The following is an 18,702-nucleotide window of genomic DNA, read 5'->3' as shown; positions in this document are numbered from 1 at the left end:
GGATTCTGAAACCTAATCTTGGCAGAGGAGTAGAGGCAAGATGCCGCATGGGTAGTAAAACGTGAACGTTATGAATATGGCGTCTAGCTTGCCAAAACCCCACTGGAACAGCAATGGAAAAAGCCAGCTGAAAAGTAGCCTGGGGATTCAATGTCATATGATTGACAGGGAGGCATTGGAAGAGCAAGAAATGACCTAGAACAGATAGAGACAGAAGTCGGTAATATCCCCATGTGTTGCTTTGTGTCCCTTGAGTGCTTCTGCTGTAGCACTTGATACCGATGGTTGCGAAAAGAATCACAAATGTGAGAGCAACCACGGACCCTGACAACCAGGACTTGGGCTTAGACGCCAGTGTTTGGAATCATGCTTCCATAGTTACAGCTGTAATTCCCACAGTGTACTAGGGAATAAGAATGTGGTTAGAACATTTCCTGAGCTTTGGGGCCAGCGATGATGATGATGATGATGATGCCCCATTCACCCTTTCTCTTCAGATGCAGGAAATTTTTACTTTGTTCCCTGCAGCTGATTGGAGCTTTTTCTAGGTACTTCCCTGGGAGTTACCTCCCTAAAGATCAGCAGGCAGGGCTGTCACGCTTGGGTAGCAGCCAGCTCCCAGTGAATTCCTTCTATGGCCTACTTGCCCTTATGAAGTCCGAGTTTTAATTTTGCACAGGTAGGAGGTCTCTTTTGCTATGGATAGAGCAGATAACGGTGCTGCGCAGGCTGCTATTTTTCTAGGAAGGCAAGACTAAGCCCAGGTAGGGGACCCGCGTGAGACCAGGTGCCTTGGCTCCTCAGTCTTGCTTCCACAGAAACCAGGAGTGCTTCCCCCCACTCTTCCCTATTTTTGACGTCAAGCTCAGCCAGCCAGCAGAGGAGCCTCACAGCTTGGGCGGTGGAGAGCCCAGGGAGAGTGGCAGGGAGGGGAAGCCATCGCAGCAACAGCTTGGAGAGGGAGCTGGCTATCCCTTGCCCGCAAAACACGGACTAAAGCCAGGCTGAAGAAGACCTGCGGGCTCGGGGATCCGCGGGGTTACTGCAAAGAGGGGCGGGGAAAAGGCGGGGGCGCTGCATGCAGCGCTCTGGTTCCAGCGGTGCCCGCGGGGAATGTGACATCAGCGGCGCCCGGCGCTTGCGGCTGGAGCAGGCAGCTCGCCTCGGTGGCCGCACGGTGCACACCTCACCCGGGGGAGGACTCGGAGCCCGGCAGGCGGCCGGGATGTCGGCGAAGGAGAGGCCAAAGGGCAAAGTGATCAAGGACAGCGTCACCCTCCTGCCCTGTTTTTATTTCGTTGAGGTGAGTTGGCCCAGCGCCCTGGCATAATGCAGATCTTTCCGGACAGCTCCGGAGCAAATTTGGGTCCTGGGCAGGATTAGTGACCACACCGGAGCACCAGGGCTTGAGCCACTGCCTTTCCTAAATGCTCGACCCTTTCTCTTCCCTCCCACAGGTTTTTCCCCAGAGCTCCCCTGAGTCTGCCTGTGGACACCTGCCAGCACCACCTGGTTATCACTAGGGGCGGCTTGCTGGGTGGCCTTCCAGGAAGGGATACCTGTGAGAGTACTGATCTAGTTTTTGGCCCTGTAGCGCCAGTGTGCACAGCATATATCAGTGCCCCGGAGGGGCCATGATGCCTGTATTTTGGAATTTGTGTTTTCAATTTGCTGACTATATCAAGAACTCTGTGAGCTTTTGGTGGGAATTCAAATGCATACCGTTTTGCCTAGACTGTAGGACCAGAGACGTTTATGTGGTATTAGGATTATTGGTGGCTTCTATTAACCCTCCTAAACCCTTTTCCTACTACAGTTGCTATGGTACTTCATCTGCTTCTAAAATTGGGTCATTTCTAGATGTCAATCAACAATCGACTGGCGTTTAGCCATGGTGTGTGTGGGTGTGTGCACAGATACATGTATATATATCCATGTATATATATGTATATAGCTCAGTGTAGATACATGCATAAACGAGTGAATATATATTTCAAATGTATGACATCATCTGAGTTCACATTTTTTTTTTGTATCTGTGTTTTTTATTCTGACCTGAGCAATATTTCGGTTAAGCAATTAACATGGGGTTGCACTCATAATGAACCTCTGACTTACCTAATGCAGCATTTGAGGGAGGAACAGTTTATGGGAGGGGTGTAAAGATTGACAGATACAGGATTCCATGTACTGTGATCCATTGCAATCGGAAGACATTTTTAAGCAAGGGGTTTGTTAAATTGCAGGTGAAGCTAGGATACATTTAGGAAAATCTAACAGTTCCAAGGGTAAAACTGTGGTTTGTGTAATTACATCTCAGGTTGAATAGGGAATTCTGAAACGGTTGCTGCATTATAAATAGCCTTCCTTCGTCGTCTTTTTAGCCAAACATGGAGGTGCTCACTTCCAAGCACAGACAGCAGATTCTGTGTTTGGTGACTGAGAGGTTGATCTGGATTGGGGAAGAGCTACTATGTTGAAACTTGGAGAAGAGATCTTCTGTCCAGGCTCTCCTTTGATATTGCTGTATATCTCAAAGTTTCTTTTATGTGCCATTTTTTTTTTTGAAAAATTCAAGTTTTAAGAGAGGTGTATATGACCTGCATAAGTTTCAGAGAAATGACCTGTGACCCCTTCCCTTCATCTAGGACCTATAGAAAAGATGCAGGGGTAGGGAGAGAGAGAGAGAGAGAGAGAGAGAGAGAGAGAGAGAGAGAGAGAGAGAGAGAGACTGCTTAAAATCATTCTATGGTTCATTTTACAAGGAATCTTGAGGCTATGGCTATGTGTGCCCAGAAGGCTCCATAAACAGATCCAAAGAATGGGACTCTGAGCTGCCTGCTTCTAGACCAGTGGCTAAACCACTTGTAGCACTGCCGATCCATTTAGTGGTGGTTTTTTGCTAAAGCACTTTTAAGCACATCTAAATCTTTTATGTTTATTGGAGAGAAATTAATGATTTGGGGATTCTGTCCCTAAGAGATACTCACCCGAGGTCAGATGGAAGCTGACTATACCAGAACACAGCTGTATGGCTTCCAGGAACCTCAATGAATGAGGGTACAAACCAAAAAATTCAATCATTCTCTTAAAGAATTGAACTGCTGACTCTTGAGGAACTTTTCAAGGAATCCATACCCTTTAACCTAGGATCTTAAAAGTAAAGATATTTTATAATTCATGGGAATTGTGTCTCTAGGGGAAAAAAATCTTACAAATGTTAGATATTTTCCAAGAAAGAAAATCATTATTTTGACATTGACCCACTCTGACACCTTCTATGAATTCATTAAGCCAGAGAAGTTACAGAAAGATCACTTGAAAAAAATCATTGAGTTTATTATAAGATTTTTGTTTGGATTTTCTTAAATTTGATTTTTGGTTGTGTTTTGAAATGGAATACCAAGGGAGTCCATGCTGGCTTCAAACTAACTAGTAGCAAGACTGGCCTTGAATCCCTGACCCTGCTGACTGTACCTTCCACGTGCTGGGATGAGAGGCATGGGCCACTGTGCCTGCCTCATGAAATTAAAATGAGTATCTATAACACTGTATTTGGGGTGGTAATAGACTTCTAATAGAGACCTCCAAAATTGGACAGCAAATTGTGTCCCTGAAACTTGAATGCACGATGAACCTCTAAAGAGATTGTAGAGGATGGAAGAAGGCATCATTCTTCCAGCTATTTAGGAGTTGGCAGCAAGCACTACCCAGCTCCTTAGAAATGACTCATTTTGAAGCTAGTGGGTGGAATCTGCAAGATGAGTCTCTTTTGCAAGATGAATAAACAGAACTTGAATTAACATGTCAATTTAAAAGCACTAGAGGAATAGCCCTTGGCTTTGGGACATAGTTCCCCATGACTCAGGGATTAAGATAGATTGACAAAATGCAAGTAAATCTCCTTCCATCATATATCAGCATAGAGAGTGTAATTGAAGTAACATAAAGACAGTGAGAAGGCCAATATTCAGGGGGAAAAAGTCTTCAGACCTTGTGATAGTGGGAACAAGGCTGTCTTTCTTTAAGGTGTGTGCCATTTTAGATTGTTCTTTGCTTCTTGAGTTCTTTATATATTTTGGATATTAGCCCTCTATCAGAAGATGGTTTCCCAATCTGTAGGTTGCCTACAGATTTGTCCTATTGACTATGTCCTTTGCCTTACAGAAGCTTTTCAGTTTCATGGTGTATCATTTATCAATTCCTGATCTTAGAGCCTGGGCCATTGAAGTTCTGTTTAGGAAATCCCCACCCCACCCCCATGCCCATGAGTTTGAGGCTCTTTCTCACTTTCCTTTCTATTAGATTCAGTGTATCTGTTTTTATGTTAAGGTCTTTGATCCACTTGGACTTGAGCTTTGTGCAAGATGACAAATATGGGTCGTTTTTCATTTTTCTACATACTGACTGCCAGTTAGACCAGCACTGTTTATTGAAGATGCTTTCTTTTATCCATTACAAAAAGGAACTTAACTGGTAAATTTTCACAGGAACCAGAGAGGGTTAAAATAAACCTAGATGGAATTCTGTCAGGAAAATAGCAACATTTGGTTGATTGGGAACACAATGAACCTTAAAGATAGATTGACCTGGTTCAAACATCACCTGTACCGTGTCGTGCATAATTTTGACCACATTAGCTCTCTAGTTGTCTATTTCCTTTTATGTGATAAAAATCATGTAGCCTCAAAATGAATATACATGTATTCATTTATGATAGAAAATAAGATGGCTATTTCTTAGGTACAGAGTCCATTCCGTGGTTAAGGCGTCATGTCTGTGTTAAGATGACTACATTAGGTTCTTTCATTCCCTCTTGAACAATTGCCCTTGACCTGAAGTGGACTCTCTCCCCTTCTAGGTTGAACAAACTCTACTTCTTCACTCGCCCTGTTCCTCAAAAGCTGTCACCTCCCAAGAGGCTTGAGTTTCACAGGGTCCCTGGAAACATTCTGTAATATTGGTCATGGTTAGAGACAGTGGCGTGCTCTTAGCTTTGTATAGGGAATATGAGTTTTCTTTGGAAAGCCGTTAGAAGAACATGCGCCTTCTAGCACAGTCTTCAGTGATTCTGTTGTAGAAAAAAAGCCATTGAGTCTGTGGGATGGCTCAAACCCAGTGACCTAACTTCAGTCCCTGGCACCAACATGGTAGAAGAGTTAGAAGGAGAGGATAGACACACTTCCACATGTTGCCCTTTTACCTCTATATCAAAATGTGCAACATACGTACATGCATATATACATACATGCATACATTTATACATACATATAACACACATGCATACATACATACATACATACATACATGCATACATACACAATGAATAAATGTAATTTTTCAATAAAAGAGGACATTGTTGTCTAGATTTTTTTAATGAAATAGATAGAAATTAAATAACATAGCCAAGCTTATAAAACAAAATTTGAGGCAGAGTGGGTACCAAATCAAACTTCATGTTCAGCATCACAGACTGGTACACTTACTTACAGAGAGAATACACGTACAGGCAAAGTTACTCCCTCTGCTTCTTCTCTGTTAAGAGCAAAAAGACAGCACCTGGGAGGCTGGGCTGGGGGATCCCTTGAGTCCAGGAGTTTGAAGCCAGCCTTGGCAACATTTTTTTAGACCCAGACTCAAAAAGAAAACAAGCAGATAAACCAGCAACAACAAAACAGGAAAACATGGTAAGGTGTGGGCACATTCTCAGAGGTGAGAGAGACAGGCACCCTCAGCTCAGCTGTCCTCAGCTGGAAGAGGCTCAGCACAAAGATTAGCAGACAGTGTGCACACGCCACACTGTCTCACCAGCCAGCAGCTAGTGTCCCCAGGTTAGACAAGGAACAGAGATGATCCAGCCCACTTACACTGGCAAAGCACCTCTATCATCCTGTGGGCACAGTCACACTGGTCACACTGGTCAGCTTCCAAGTTCAAGCAATCCGGTCCTGGTTCACAACCACACTTGATAGTAAGTTAATGGGAAGGATGTTGTTGTTGTTGTTCTTGTTGTTGTTCTTGTTGTCGTTGTCATCTTCATTATTGTTGTTTCTTTTGTCTTCTCTTTTGCTGATAAAAAGGTTCGTGGTTGGCAGTAACATCCTGTGGTAATTTGCAAAGCAAGATGGCTTCTAGAATAGTACCCTACTTTATGGATTAATTGGATAATTCAGTTTTCCACTGTTCAACATGAGAAAAGAAAGGCCAGCTATGGATAGACCGGACCCTTAAACAAGAAGATATCCAACATGAGCTTGCATTTTAGTTTGCAAAGCCCTCTCCAAGTGATATCTGTCTCTCCTGTGTTGGTGATCGCAGCTGGGAGCGTAGCTAGCACCAGCCAAAAGCTGCCCAGGCTTAATCACCGAGCCTTACGCCCCACGAAGCTGGCGGTCTGGGTGAATCCCCTTGATGCACAACCCTATAACAACCCCCTGTGCTCAGGTACATAACCTTTTCCTCATTAGTCACACTGCTCCAAGGTCATTCAATATGTCATGGAGATACATAATAAATCATTTGTAAAGTCCCCAAATGGAAATTATTAAAGGGAAATAAATGGAAGACAGATTTCTTTTAATTTTAACAGTGTTCAGCTTTGTAGCATACTTTTCAATCTGTGAGATAATGCTTACCTGTAGAAGAGGAGCAAATGTTTAATGTATTTTAAGGGGATACACATAAAGATAGGGCCACAATCTTTTGTTTTATGTAAATACATGCGCATGCTCAAAACTCTGCACCCAGACATGTGTGGACATTGGTGGTGTGAGAAAATATATAACAGAGTGGGAAACATAACCAAGGCTCTTTAACTCAAAGATAAATAAAATTATTTATTTGGAGAAATTTTTCAAGATATTTATATCTTAACTTTAACATGAATCCACATTTCCATATTTCAGATCATCTTTTTGTTAAGTTTGCATAGCTTATTTCATCTTTCTGTAAAATATAGTTTATTTTCCTTTTACACAAACATTAATATCAGCAAGAAAAATAGTATCACAACATCACTGAGTTTCTATATACCAAAATAGTAACTGTGACTTTTCCCATCTTTTCTAAACTGTATAGAGATAATCTCCTCAAAAAACTGTTCTAAACTCTGCCAAGTGCAATGAGCTGGCAAATCACCCCTCCCCAGTTGGTTACAATCCACAAATTGATGCAAAGGGGAAAGTGGGAGAGAAGAGAATAGATTTCTAAGTCCTAGAGATAGGGTTAAGTGAGGACACTTCTCCAACAGCAAGTTTCAAGCACACAACTCTCTGCTAGTGATCTCTCTCTCTCTCTCTCTCTCTCTCTCTCTCTCTCTCTCTCTATTCGAAGGCACAATCTCTATCTTTTCTCCAAGAGTAAATGCCCTACGTTTTTATGTCAGGAAAGTATTAGTTTCCCTCTGTCAGCTTCAAAGAGAGTTATAACGGTAGTGTTGTTGATGATGGTGGTGACAATGATCTTAGTAATAATAATAATAATAATAATAATAAAATTTAGTGATTTCAAGTGTTCTCTATGTGGCAGAAGCTCTGGCTACATTATCACCCATCCTCAGAACCACTACACAAAGTAGGTGGTTTATTCTTGTTGGTTTGATTGGCTTTTGTCTTGTTCTGATTTCTGTTGGTTTGGTTGGTTGGGTTTTGTTTCTGTTCTTGTTTTTTGTAACCAGATCTCAATGTCTATTCCAAGCTTGCCTCATATTGGGACATATAACACTTAGGTTCCCAAGTGTTAGAATTAAGCCTAGCTTCAAACAAGGCATTATTATCTTTGCTTTTTAAATATGAAAATTGTAACTCAAAGAGACAAATACCTTTGCAGAGACATTACAGTTAATGGATGAAGCCATTAGGCCCAGTTTTGCTCATACCCTATGATTGTACCATGTTACAAACATACTTCCAGTAACAATGCTGGATTTAGTGGTGAAGTAAAATAAAAAGATGTGCCTGCCTTTGATTCAGTGAGCTTCATGGTACTTCATGGTACAGAGGACATGCAATTTAATAAGTCTTGTTGAGAGTTTGTCAAAGCAGAAGAACAAAATTTTTCTGTGTATTCCACTACTGAGTTTAATTTTGCTGCTAGTATTTCCTGTTTGGTGGTAAATGATTTCCTTCTGGCACGGATATTTTGAAATCCATGATCATTGTGCACTTGCAAAAATGTCCTCTTTTAGCCAGAACAACTGGTGTTCATCAGGGGCCTGTGGAAATTAACGAGGAGCTATGCTCGGGATGGAAGGGAAGCCTTCGAGCTGAGTTTAAAGGAAGTGGAATGGGTAGGACAGGGCCACAACGAGATAAGCCTGGATAAATGACTTGTAGCAAATCGATACAAAGTGAAACTAGAGGAGAGAGATCTTAAGAAAACTGGGGGGTGAACATGTGATGCATGTGAGCTTACTAGAGATCTAACGTGTGAGCGAGTTTTGGAGAACTCTTTAGTCATCAGATTGTCTAAGATGACTCGCATTTGAGAAATAATGATTGCTTTTAATGCTGGAAATGTTTATCAATTGTCATTTACAGAACAATTGTCCCCTTGGGGTGTGTAGATACTATAATATATAAAAGTCTGGGATCTCTCTAAACCAAACACTCTTGTACAAAATACAGAATTAAGCAATTTCATTACAGAATTAACTGCATAACCCAAAAACATCTGACATGGTTCTGTCATGTATAAGAAGACTGTTTTAAAAAGTTAAAGTTAACTAAAGATATATATTGTTAATATTAGACTAAGACAAAGGTATTCTAACTTCTGTCATAGGACTCTTTTCTAGTTTTTATGATTTTCAGAATTCTTTTCTTAAACATATGTTATTTTGAGGATTTGACAAATGAATATAATGAGCTTCGATTATGTCCAACCCCACTCCCCACTCTAGCTCATTCTAGCCATCTTCCACATCCCCCTAAAGAACTTCATATCATCTCTCCTTTTAAAAAAGTAATATACTGAGTCCAGGGAGTAGGGGTCAGCAACCCTGAAGCAAATGGATTAACCCTCAATCAGTGGCCATCAACATTCAATACTTCCTCAGTGAGGAGCTTGTGAACTCCTACAATCATGCTGGGACATTGGTTGATGGGCTTGATCTTAATCAGGGAACAACAGCTGCTGGGAGCTGATGACTGAATGGCCCTGTAATGTCTAGAAGACACTATTTCCCAGTAGTCCCCTCCGCCCCCAACTTGTGGTTCTACAGTCTTTCCACCTTTTATTCCACCATGCTTCCATTCTTTGGTCTGAGTCAAGGCTCACGCAGGTCATTCTAACTTGGCACGTGGATGAACTGTGCTTGTTGTGTGCACCTGCTTCTCAGCACCTTCCAGGGCATCACACTAAACAGTGTGGTGGGGCAGTCAGGACTGGACCTGCTCCTTTTCTGAATTATTACCCCACACACTCACACCCTTCTATTATGGAGCACAGACACATCCAAAGAAGAAAATACTAAAAGTTGTATTTCCCCATCCGATTGAGAAACTGTTCACATATAATTTCACAATTTCTTCACTCTATATTAATAGAGTATCTTTACAGAAAGGAAAGAAAACACTGGGAAAAATAATGCGCTATAAAACACTATTTATAGAATAACCGAATTTTCCATTCTTTAATATAATTTTTAATTCATATATTGTCAGCTCATCTAATTCTCTAACACAGGTTAGAAGCAGATATTAACTCTTGTTTACTAGTAAACTCTAATTTAAATAGACTGACACAGGTTTGTCTAGAGACTTTATTAAAACCCAACTATTAGGGGATAGAGAGATGACCCAGAAGTTTAAACATAATCCCAGCAAGTGTGAAGACCAGAACTGAACCCTCAGATGCCTAAGTGTGTATCTGATGGGAATGGTGGGCAGCCTTCAGGATATTCCCCTCCAGAGGAAGCTGGTTAGCAAGGCTTGCCATACCAGTGGGTTCTAGGTTTGATTGAGAGATCCTGCCTCAATGCACAAGGCGCAAGATCAGTAGAAGATGGTTCTCAGCATCAATCTCAGGCTTCTATATGACAACATACCCATATGTGTGTTCATCCACACACATACGCAAGCGTACATGCACCATAAGCACACATGCACACACACACACACACACACATACACACACTTGAAAAAGAAGGAAAGAAAATCAAGCTCTGCTGTTCTGGCATCGTATCATTAGGAAACACAAAGTTCATATTTAAACTGTAAACTGGCCTAATTTTGAGGGCCACGGGCATCTCGGGTTTCTGAGTTACTTTCTAGAAGATGTTAGAAATGAAATTTCAGATAACTGTGCAATGGAATAATATATTTCTGGTCAAGTGGGTTTAGAAATGTTGAATGCCAAGAACAAAAGTGCTAATTATGACATAGTTAATGTTAGGGTTTTTTTTTTCCCCTGTGAGTAATTAGACCCTGAAACAACTGGCAGTCCATTGCTGTCTGCTTGGTTGTTTTTAAAGCAGAAAAAGATGTCAATCGACATAGGAAAGGACAATTGCTTGCTTGCTTGTAACAAAATGGTTTCTGACCATTTTAAAGTTGACCAACCCATTAGGCATATTAAGGAGAAAAAAGAAATATGAGTGATTAAAATCAAGGCAATTTTGGTAAAAGTAAACAAAATTATCAGTGTACTTAACAGGCAACTATTGCTGAAAATGGGAACAATAAAAATGCATGAGAACAGACCGTCAACACTTTAATATGGCACCAAAAGCCTGTGCTTAGAGACTGGATACGTGTGAAGTTTGTAGCTTGAGATAGTGGTTCCCCATGCACGGAACTCCAATGGGGCCAGTATAGTCTGATAAAGAAGAAATGCTAAGATAATTTTGGGGGTTGATTTATTTTATAATTTCATGACCATCTATTTACCAATTAAATACCTTCTTTCCTAATTGCTTATGATGTGCCTCTTAGTTGGATGGAAATAATATCTAAGGATTACTGGAGTGACTCCTTCCAGAAAGAACATTTTCAACAAACCCTTATTGAATGTATGAAATAAAATAAGACTAATAGTAGAAATGTTTTTTTTTCTTTTTGTTTTTCCTCATACTGAAATCATACCCAGAGTTTCATATACATTTGTCTAAAAGCACGAACACTGAGCTATGTCTCCAGCCCATAGAATTTTTAGTAACTGTCATATTTAGTTCATGGAGACATTTTTAACCTATAAAGGAAATGAGAATGAATACTATATCAGAAATATTGCCCTGAATTTTAGATTATTAAAAGACTGGAGATTAGTGTCAATGTCTGATGTCTACATGAGTTTTCATTTTAAAACTCTACTTACTGTATCATTTAATGAGAGAAAACCAGAATATCTGGCATATGCCTGTATGGGTCCTCTTTTGAGATGAAATCTATAATTAGATATGAAAAACATCACTCTATCTCAGTATATGCTAGCCTTACTTTTCTTTAGAAGATATTAAGAAACGTTTGCTGAACACCACCCAGAAGATGGTAAACAAAGGAAAATGGTTCCATATTGAACTTTAAAGTTCCTCAGTTATTTGGGGAAGGGGTAGGTCACTGGTAGCTGTGTCTAAGAAAGGACAATAGGCACAGTGATTGGCAGCCTGATGTCTTGAGTTAGCAATCCAGCTACCAAGCTGAATAACTTCATAAAAATCATGTAGTTTCTCCACTCTCTGTTCTCTTATCCATGAGACATCTGTAATAGTAGCCTTTTCCTTAAAAAATGAATCATCAAGATTGCCTGAACTCACATATGGAAAATTCTTTAAATAATACCTGCCAAATATCAGAAGCATTAAGTTGTACCATATTTTTGTAAGTTAGTACCATATTTTGAAAGCCAGCTGTATGTTACAGAAAAGAGAAATTATGCCCATAAGAAAAGATTTACAAAGCAATTACTTTCAACACATGAAATACTGGTCCCCAGCCTCAGGTCTTCATCTCTAATTTAGTTTCAAGAAGAAAATTCTTGCCAAGACAGTGCACACACTTCAGTGTCTAATCAAGGATGAGAAGCCACTCTTCAGCGTCTGGGGTTAAGGCTGCTGCTTACAAAACCCAGCCCCCAAGCCTCATGCTAGATCAATATTCAGGTAATAAAGCAGCCACTAAGTATTATATTAGGCTTTACTATTAAATCAATGAGAGATTGTAATTAGTCTTTTTAGAGCTATTTAGAATGTAAATACAGTTTATATTCAGGCATAAAGACATAGAAGAACATTTCCCATTAACCACTGCTACTATTGGGAGGACCCAATTTAAATCTCTTGTGTTCTTGAACACTTACAGAATTGTTAGGGTTCAAATAATCCACTAAATCTAAATATTAGAAATTGGAAATAAATTATTTCTGTGTGTATGGTTGATATAAATGAGACTACTTTTAAGTGTGGGGTTTTCTTAATTACAGTATAAGACTCTGTTTCTCTGTCTCTGTCTCTGTCTCTGTCTGTCTCTGTCTGTCTGTCTCTCTCTCTCTGTCTCTCTCTGTCTCTCTCTCTTTCTCTCTCTCTCTCTCTGTGTGTGTGTGTGTGTGTGTGTGTGTGTTTACATGACAGGAACAAAGTATGCCATCTCCACTCAGATCATCCACATAGGCATTAACTTATTCTTTGTTGAGGACTATGGATATATCAGAAGTAAAAAAGTAAAAAGAAGTTTCTCAACTTTAAAGATCCTGTCGTTTGAATAAAGGAGATCAGCAAGAGAGCAATGTCTATCCTAAACAATGAGGATGCTGGGATCCAGGTATCCTCGGAACATCATGGTATTCCTGAGGCAAGACTCCAGGAAAACTCAAAAGCCAGAAACCTATCAGAGCCTTCATAGTGCCCAATTTCTAATATATTAAAAACAATTCACTGAGGAAGACAAAAGTGGAGACAAAATCAGCTCACATCTCAAGTATTTAAAGTTCTTAAGATATCATCAAAATCAATAAAAACATGATGGTTTTGGAGAAACTACTCTAAGAATCACTAAGACCTAGAAATACTCTTATTAGTAGAACTGCAGTTTGGAAATGCACAACATCCCTCATTCTTGGTGCTGCTCAAGCCCCTTGCACACATGGCTCCCTCTAACCTTCTGTCCTCTGAGCTGGCATGCCCACTGACTCCTGGGGCTATCTTTTCCTGAAAAGCATTAGACAAGTGCCAGATGGCAACATGTGATGGAACAGCAGTAAGATGTAATGGGGGCACAGGATTCCAGAAATTTAGTGGAGCAGAATTCAATTACAGTCCTGGCCATGCAGACATCAAGTAGATTGTTTAAGTATCTGGGGCAAAGTCTTTATTCTAAAATATATCATAATATTCCCAAGGAAGTAATTGAAATTAAATCAGACAAGTAAGTGAAAATATCTAAATAAAACTCGGCAACCACATGTCTCTTTTGAAGTATGACTATGCTCAACGAATTCTGTTTTAAGTCAAAGTACAATGGGATCTAGAAAGGACCAGTCATAGATGTGAGCATGTGAAATGCTTGTCATAATTAGATGACAAGGAAGAAGTCAGTACAGAAAGTGATTAAGAGTTAAAAACAAAGGGGGGGGTGGGTGTTTTCAAACCATGCAAGTTACCTAAGAGTTCCATTTCCATCTTTGGATGTGTAGACATTGTTGCACATTGGGAATGGGGAGCAAGGCAAAGCAGCCCAGAGACTAGCGTTCTCACTGACTTTATGATGGTTGTACAATTTATATAATTTATCCGCACTGCAGTTTTGGAAGCATAGATTGAGGATGCCAACAAATACTTAGACTACATAAAGTTTACATTCAATTTAACAACCTATTAGGATCAACACAGCACCTGGCATAAATGCCTATGCCTTAACTGAATACCAAATACTATAAACAAATTATATTTCTATCTCCTTTGGTAGCAACTTCCTGATTTATTTCAATTAAACCCCTCAAACATTTAGTAAACATATCCAAAACACTGGTTTATATGAAGATCTTACTTTCAGATTCCTGATCTTGGGATGACAAAGGTAAGGTATAAATACCTAGAATCAAAGACAAATTAACAACTCTTTTAATGAAACTATATATTAAATGTAAATACTGGGAGCCTCACTTCTAAACAGAGGGCAGAAAGATTAGAGAGAGAAAAAGATGTGAAAGTGAGTTTGCTTTTTTAAAAAATGTAAAAATACATCATAATGCAAAGTTTTATAGGATGTGTCTTTTGATATATAAGCATGATAGAGGCCTGAGATGTGTGTTTTGAGAGTGTGTGGCATGTAGACATAGGTCAGCATTTTTTAAAAAGAAAATATACAAGGAAGGTCATGAATGCCATTGAGAAAAGGCCCCACAGGTTTTGTTATCAGCAGGGTGCTGGTAGTTGCATGGTCAGATGGTAATTCTATGAAAATCAGCCTGTTAGTTCTGGGAGGGGGAGGGGGAAAGAAACAGACTGAAAAAGTAAGAGACGGGAAACCTTAATGCTTTTTCTTAGGCTAGCCATGACTAAAAAGAAGTTCGAGGAAATGTGTCTTCCATCATGTTGCATGTGGTAGATTTTAGAATCAGATAGCTATAGAAGAAACCCCCTCGTTTCATTGATAACAAATGAAACCCCAACCAGTTTGGATATTGCCCAGAGCCTGGAATTTGCAGAAGCTCTGGGTGCAGAGACCAACAGTGGTCTCCTGTGCCTGCACTGCCCTACTTTAATTTGCCCCTACATATCCCATTTTATATGTGAAAACTAGTTCAGATATTTGGGTCTTAGGATAGTAGACATGCATACTAACCCAGTGCTTTATTGAGACTGAAAATATAGGTTTGCTCTTTAAGGTTCATTATTATTCATCTGTGCTGGCTTCAGAAACCATAAAGCTTCATACTGTATTTGTGATACTACTTAATTGTCACTATTTTGAGGAAATGTTTTCTGCATTGTCTACACACACACAGAAAAAAAAAGGCAAACAATGTCACTGAAGTTTGTATAATAGAGAGGAGAAAATGCCTTCAAAATAGTGTGTTGGCAACCTTTTCAGCAACCTTTTGGCTGGACAGACCTGAATAAAACTAGTTTGACCTATTCATATTTTCCCAGTTTGAATTCCATTTCAATGTATCTTTTACTCTGTGAAAGTTTACATTTGGTGCCTGTGTTCATGTGTGTGTGAGTATGTATGTGCGTCTCTGTGGGAGCTAGACGTTTATGTCACGCCCCCTCCTTGGTCTCCACTGTACTCTTTTCCTTTTCCCTTTTCTGCTTGTGTGTGACTGTGTGTGTAAGGGCAGATGCACAGGAACCACAGCACTCGTGTCAAGGTCAAAATGTAGCCTTGAGTGTGGGACACTGGCGAACTGGCTTGAGACCATCTAGAGATTCTCTTGTTTCTGCCTCCCATCTCTATCAGATCACTGGGATTGTAGGTGTGGCTCCTACAATCCTCTTTTGTGTGGCATCTGTGTAGTTTTATGAATATGGCAGAGGTTCTCAACTGTGATCCTCACGCTTGCTTGGCAAGTGCCTTATGGGCTGAGCATTATCCCCGCTTCTCTACCTTACTTTTTTTGAGGCAGAATCTCTCGCTGAGCCAGGAGGTAAACAGTTCACCTAAAGGCAGCGCACCCTCCTAACTCCTCTCTCCACCCCAACCCTGGGATTAGAGCAAAGGCCACCCTGGATTACCTTTCACATGGGTGTTAGTGACCAATCTCGGGTCTTCATATTTGCAACAAACACTTTTGTCAACTCAGCCATTGCCCCAGCCCTAAATTCCCCATTGTATATGACTTTGGGATATGTAAAAAAATGCTCTTAGATTTCCCATTTTAAATTTGTTATTATCTAAAAGTGTTCCTTTGGACAATTTGCATAATTATATTCTTTGTGTTCTTGTATTACTCATAGCAAAACCAAGATAACTTTGAAATTTCTGTGCAAGTGTAGTTCTTCAAAAGTGAAGGTGCTTCTTCTGTTTAAACACCCCTATGGCTATGCCTGGAGCTGCGTCCTTACTCCCTGTGTATCACCACCCAAATAACACAGTAGAGTTCGCTGTACTTAAACAGCCAAGAAACATCTCACTTTGAACAGCTATAAAACTATTTTTACAGAATCTTTGATCACTCTCACGCAGGTTTCTCCCAACATTCTTCCCAGAAAATGAGCCGGCTGGTCCTACTTGGATTGCAAGTCCCTGAACTCTATTGTTCACTGAATTTTTGTTCTGTCTCCATAACTACACTCATAATCACTGAACTCTCTAGAGCTCTATCTACTTCTGTGTCCCACAACAGTCATCTCCTCTCTTGGCTGGACAGCAAGGTCTACCCTGTATCCACTAGAATTCAGGTCACCTAATATTGAGACTTCTTCCCTTTCCCATGTAGTTTGAGCTGTAAACCTAACAAGTGTCTTACATCTTTTACAGACAAATACACGTTTTGCTAAGTCTTGAAGGGAACTCAAATTTTCACTCTGCTTTGACTTTAGAACTCCTGCTGTCTATCCTCAATCCCATTCCCAAAGACACCTTGGTAAAAGATATTTTGAGTTATGTTATACATCCATTTCAGCTCTCTGAATGTTTCCAGTTTTACTTTATATAAAATCCCAGCTCCTGCTCTTAACTCCAATTCCCTGCCAAGTCCACCTTCCTGAAACTATCAAAGGTTACTTTCTCTAGCTGGATAAATCAGACAGCATCTAAGCTAGGTCTTGCCTAAAGACCTAGAGAATCCAAGAGCTGAAATACTACCTCCTTCTTCTTTAAACATTTTCGTTTTTCCAAGAATCTTTTTTCATTTTTATCTACCTTCCTCAACTAGAAAGTATATCCATGAGATTAAGGCCTCTGTTTAATCAAACCCTGAACAATAACTTCTGTGAGCAAGCAGGCTCTCAATAGAGATTTATGAAAGAAAAGAATAAGCAGATTATCCAACAGCCCTATGTATGTTCAGTGACATTTTATGAAGATGCTGTCCCCACTTTAAAAGGTTCTTCTCGGATTCTGAATTCACTGTGGTCATGAAATAGACCGAAGACAGGAACCAACATGTGTTTAACCAAGTAGAGAGCCCAGTGAATGCTCTCCTGGTGGGGAGGAACCGTGTCCTTATTACAGCATGCTACATACACATAATCTACCTGTCTGAGATAAAATGTCATGGTGGATTGCATAAATATGCCACCAAAACTGATACATAACTGTATATTTGGTTTTTATAAAATGATATGATAAAAATCAGCATTATCCAGCAAATATGATCTCTTAAAATACCTTCCTTTTCCTCAGCTCTCTGCTCCAAAAGTTAACGTTTTATTTTCTCTTAAATTGCTCTATCATTTTCACTCACAAGTTGCTTAGTACGTGGTAATTATAAGAATCAATCTGTTCCCTTTAAGAACAACTTTTCTATTCTTTGGGTAATTTCCCTCCTCTTTAAGGCTGCATAAAGCAGATTGGCTCACACTTTTTTTTTTCTTAGCTATATCACAAGATATAAAGCATCTATAATTGCCTACACAGAAAAATTTAAATCTTCACAATGTCATTATAATGCCATCAAAGTCTGGACCTATTATGTGCATATAAAATTTTATATATGTATGCACAAATTAACACATCTTGCCTGTTAACTCCTGCATTCAAAAGAAATGTATGTTGCTAAGTAACCTCAAAAATGAAGAGATGCTTTTGAAGACAATTTTGACAGAAAAAGCACTGTGATTTAATTCACTGCACTTGACTAGTAAGATACAAACACACACACACACACACACACACACACACACACACACACACAAAATAATGCAAAAGTCAGAAACTAAGTGTCCTCTAAGAAAAAATAGAGACAATAACATCAAAAGGATAGAAAATTATTCCTTTTGTGATTGGGTTACCTCACTAAGAATAATATCCTCCAGATATATCCATTTGCCCAAGAATTTCATAAATTCATTGATTTTAAAAGCTGAGTAGTACTCCATTGAGTAAATGTACCACATCTTCTGTATCCATTGCTCTATTGAAGGACATCTGTGTATTTCCACCGTCTGGCTATTATAGATAAGGCTGCTATGAACATAGTGGAGCATGCATCCTTATTACCAGTTTTAACATCTTCTGGGTATAAGCCCAGGAGTGGTATTGTTGGATCTTCTGGTAGTACTATGTCCAGTTTTCTGAGGAACCGCCAGACTGATTTCCAGAGTGGTTGTACAAGCTTGCAATCCCACCGGCAATGGAGGAGTGTTCCTCTTTCTATACATCCTCCCCAGCATCTGCTGTCACCTGAATTTTCGATCTTAGCCATTCTGACTGGTGTGAGGTGGAATCTCAAGGTTGTTTTGAATTGCATTTCTCTGATGATTAAGGATGTTGAACATTTTTTCAGGTGTTTCTCAGCCATTTGGTATTCCTCAGTTGAGAATTCTTTGTTTAGCTCTGTACCCCATTTTTTAATGGGGTTATTTGAATTTCTGGATTCCAGCTTNTCAAGCTCTTTGTATATATTGGATATTAGTCCTCTATCAGATTTAGGATTGGTAAAATTCCTTTTGCAATCTGTTGGTGGCCTTTTTGTCTTGTTGACAGTGTCTTTTGCCTCACAGAAGCTTTGCAATTTTATGAGGTCTTGCTTGTCAATTCTTGATTTTTACAGCACAAGCCATTACTGTTCTGTTTAGGAATTTTTTTCCTGTGCCCAAATCTT

At 39.8% G+C, this 18,702-nt stretch overlaps 1 protein-coding gene across 1 annotated transcript in view; it reads left to right on the top strand.

The window, feature by feature from the left end:
• The first annotated feature begins 467 nt into the window (after positions 1 to 467).
• Positions 468 to 18,702, top strand: part of Plppr4 (phospholipid phosphatase related 4) — a 39,377-nt gene continuing 21,142 nt past the window's right edge. Inside the window, exon 1 of the mRNA XM_021196480.1 lies at positions 468 to 1,303. Within this exon, the coding sequence (XP_021052139.1) occupies positions 1,079 to 1,303 (225 nt within the window). The 5' untranslated portion in view covers positions 468 to 1,078. The remainder of the gene's footprint in view (positions 1,304 to 18,702) is intronic.

This window comes from Mus pahari, chromosome 4 (genome assembly GCF_900095145.1).
Source record: "Mus pahari chromosome 4, PAHARI_EIJ_v1.1, whole genome shotgun sequence".
NCBI classification, from domain to species: Eukaryota; Metazoa; Chordata; class Mammalia; order Rodentia; family Muridae; genus Mus; species Mus pahari.
The sequence above is the reverse complement of the archived record's forward strand: the minus strand, read 5'-3'. Positions and strand labels throughout refer to the sequence as shown.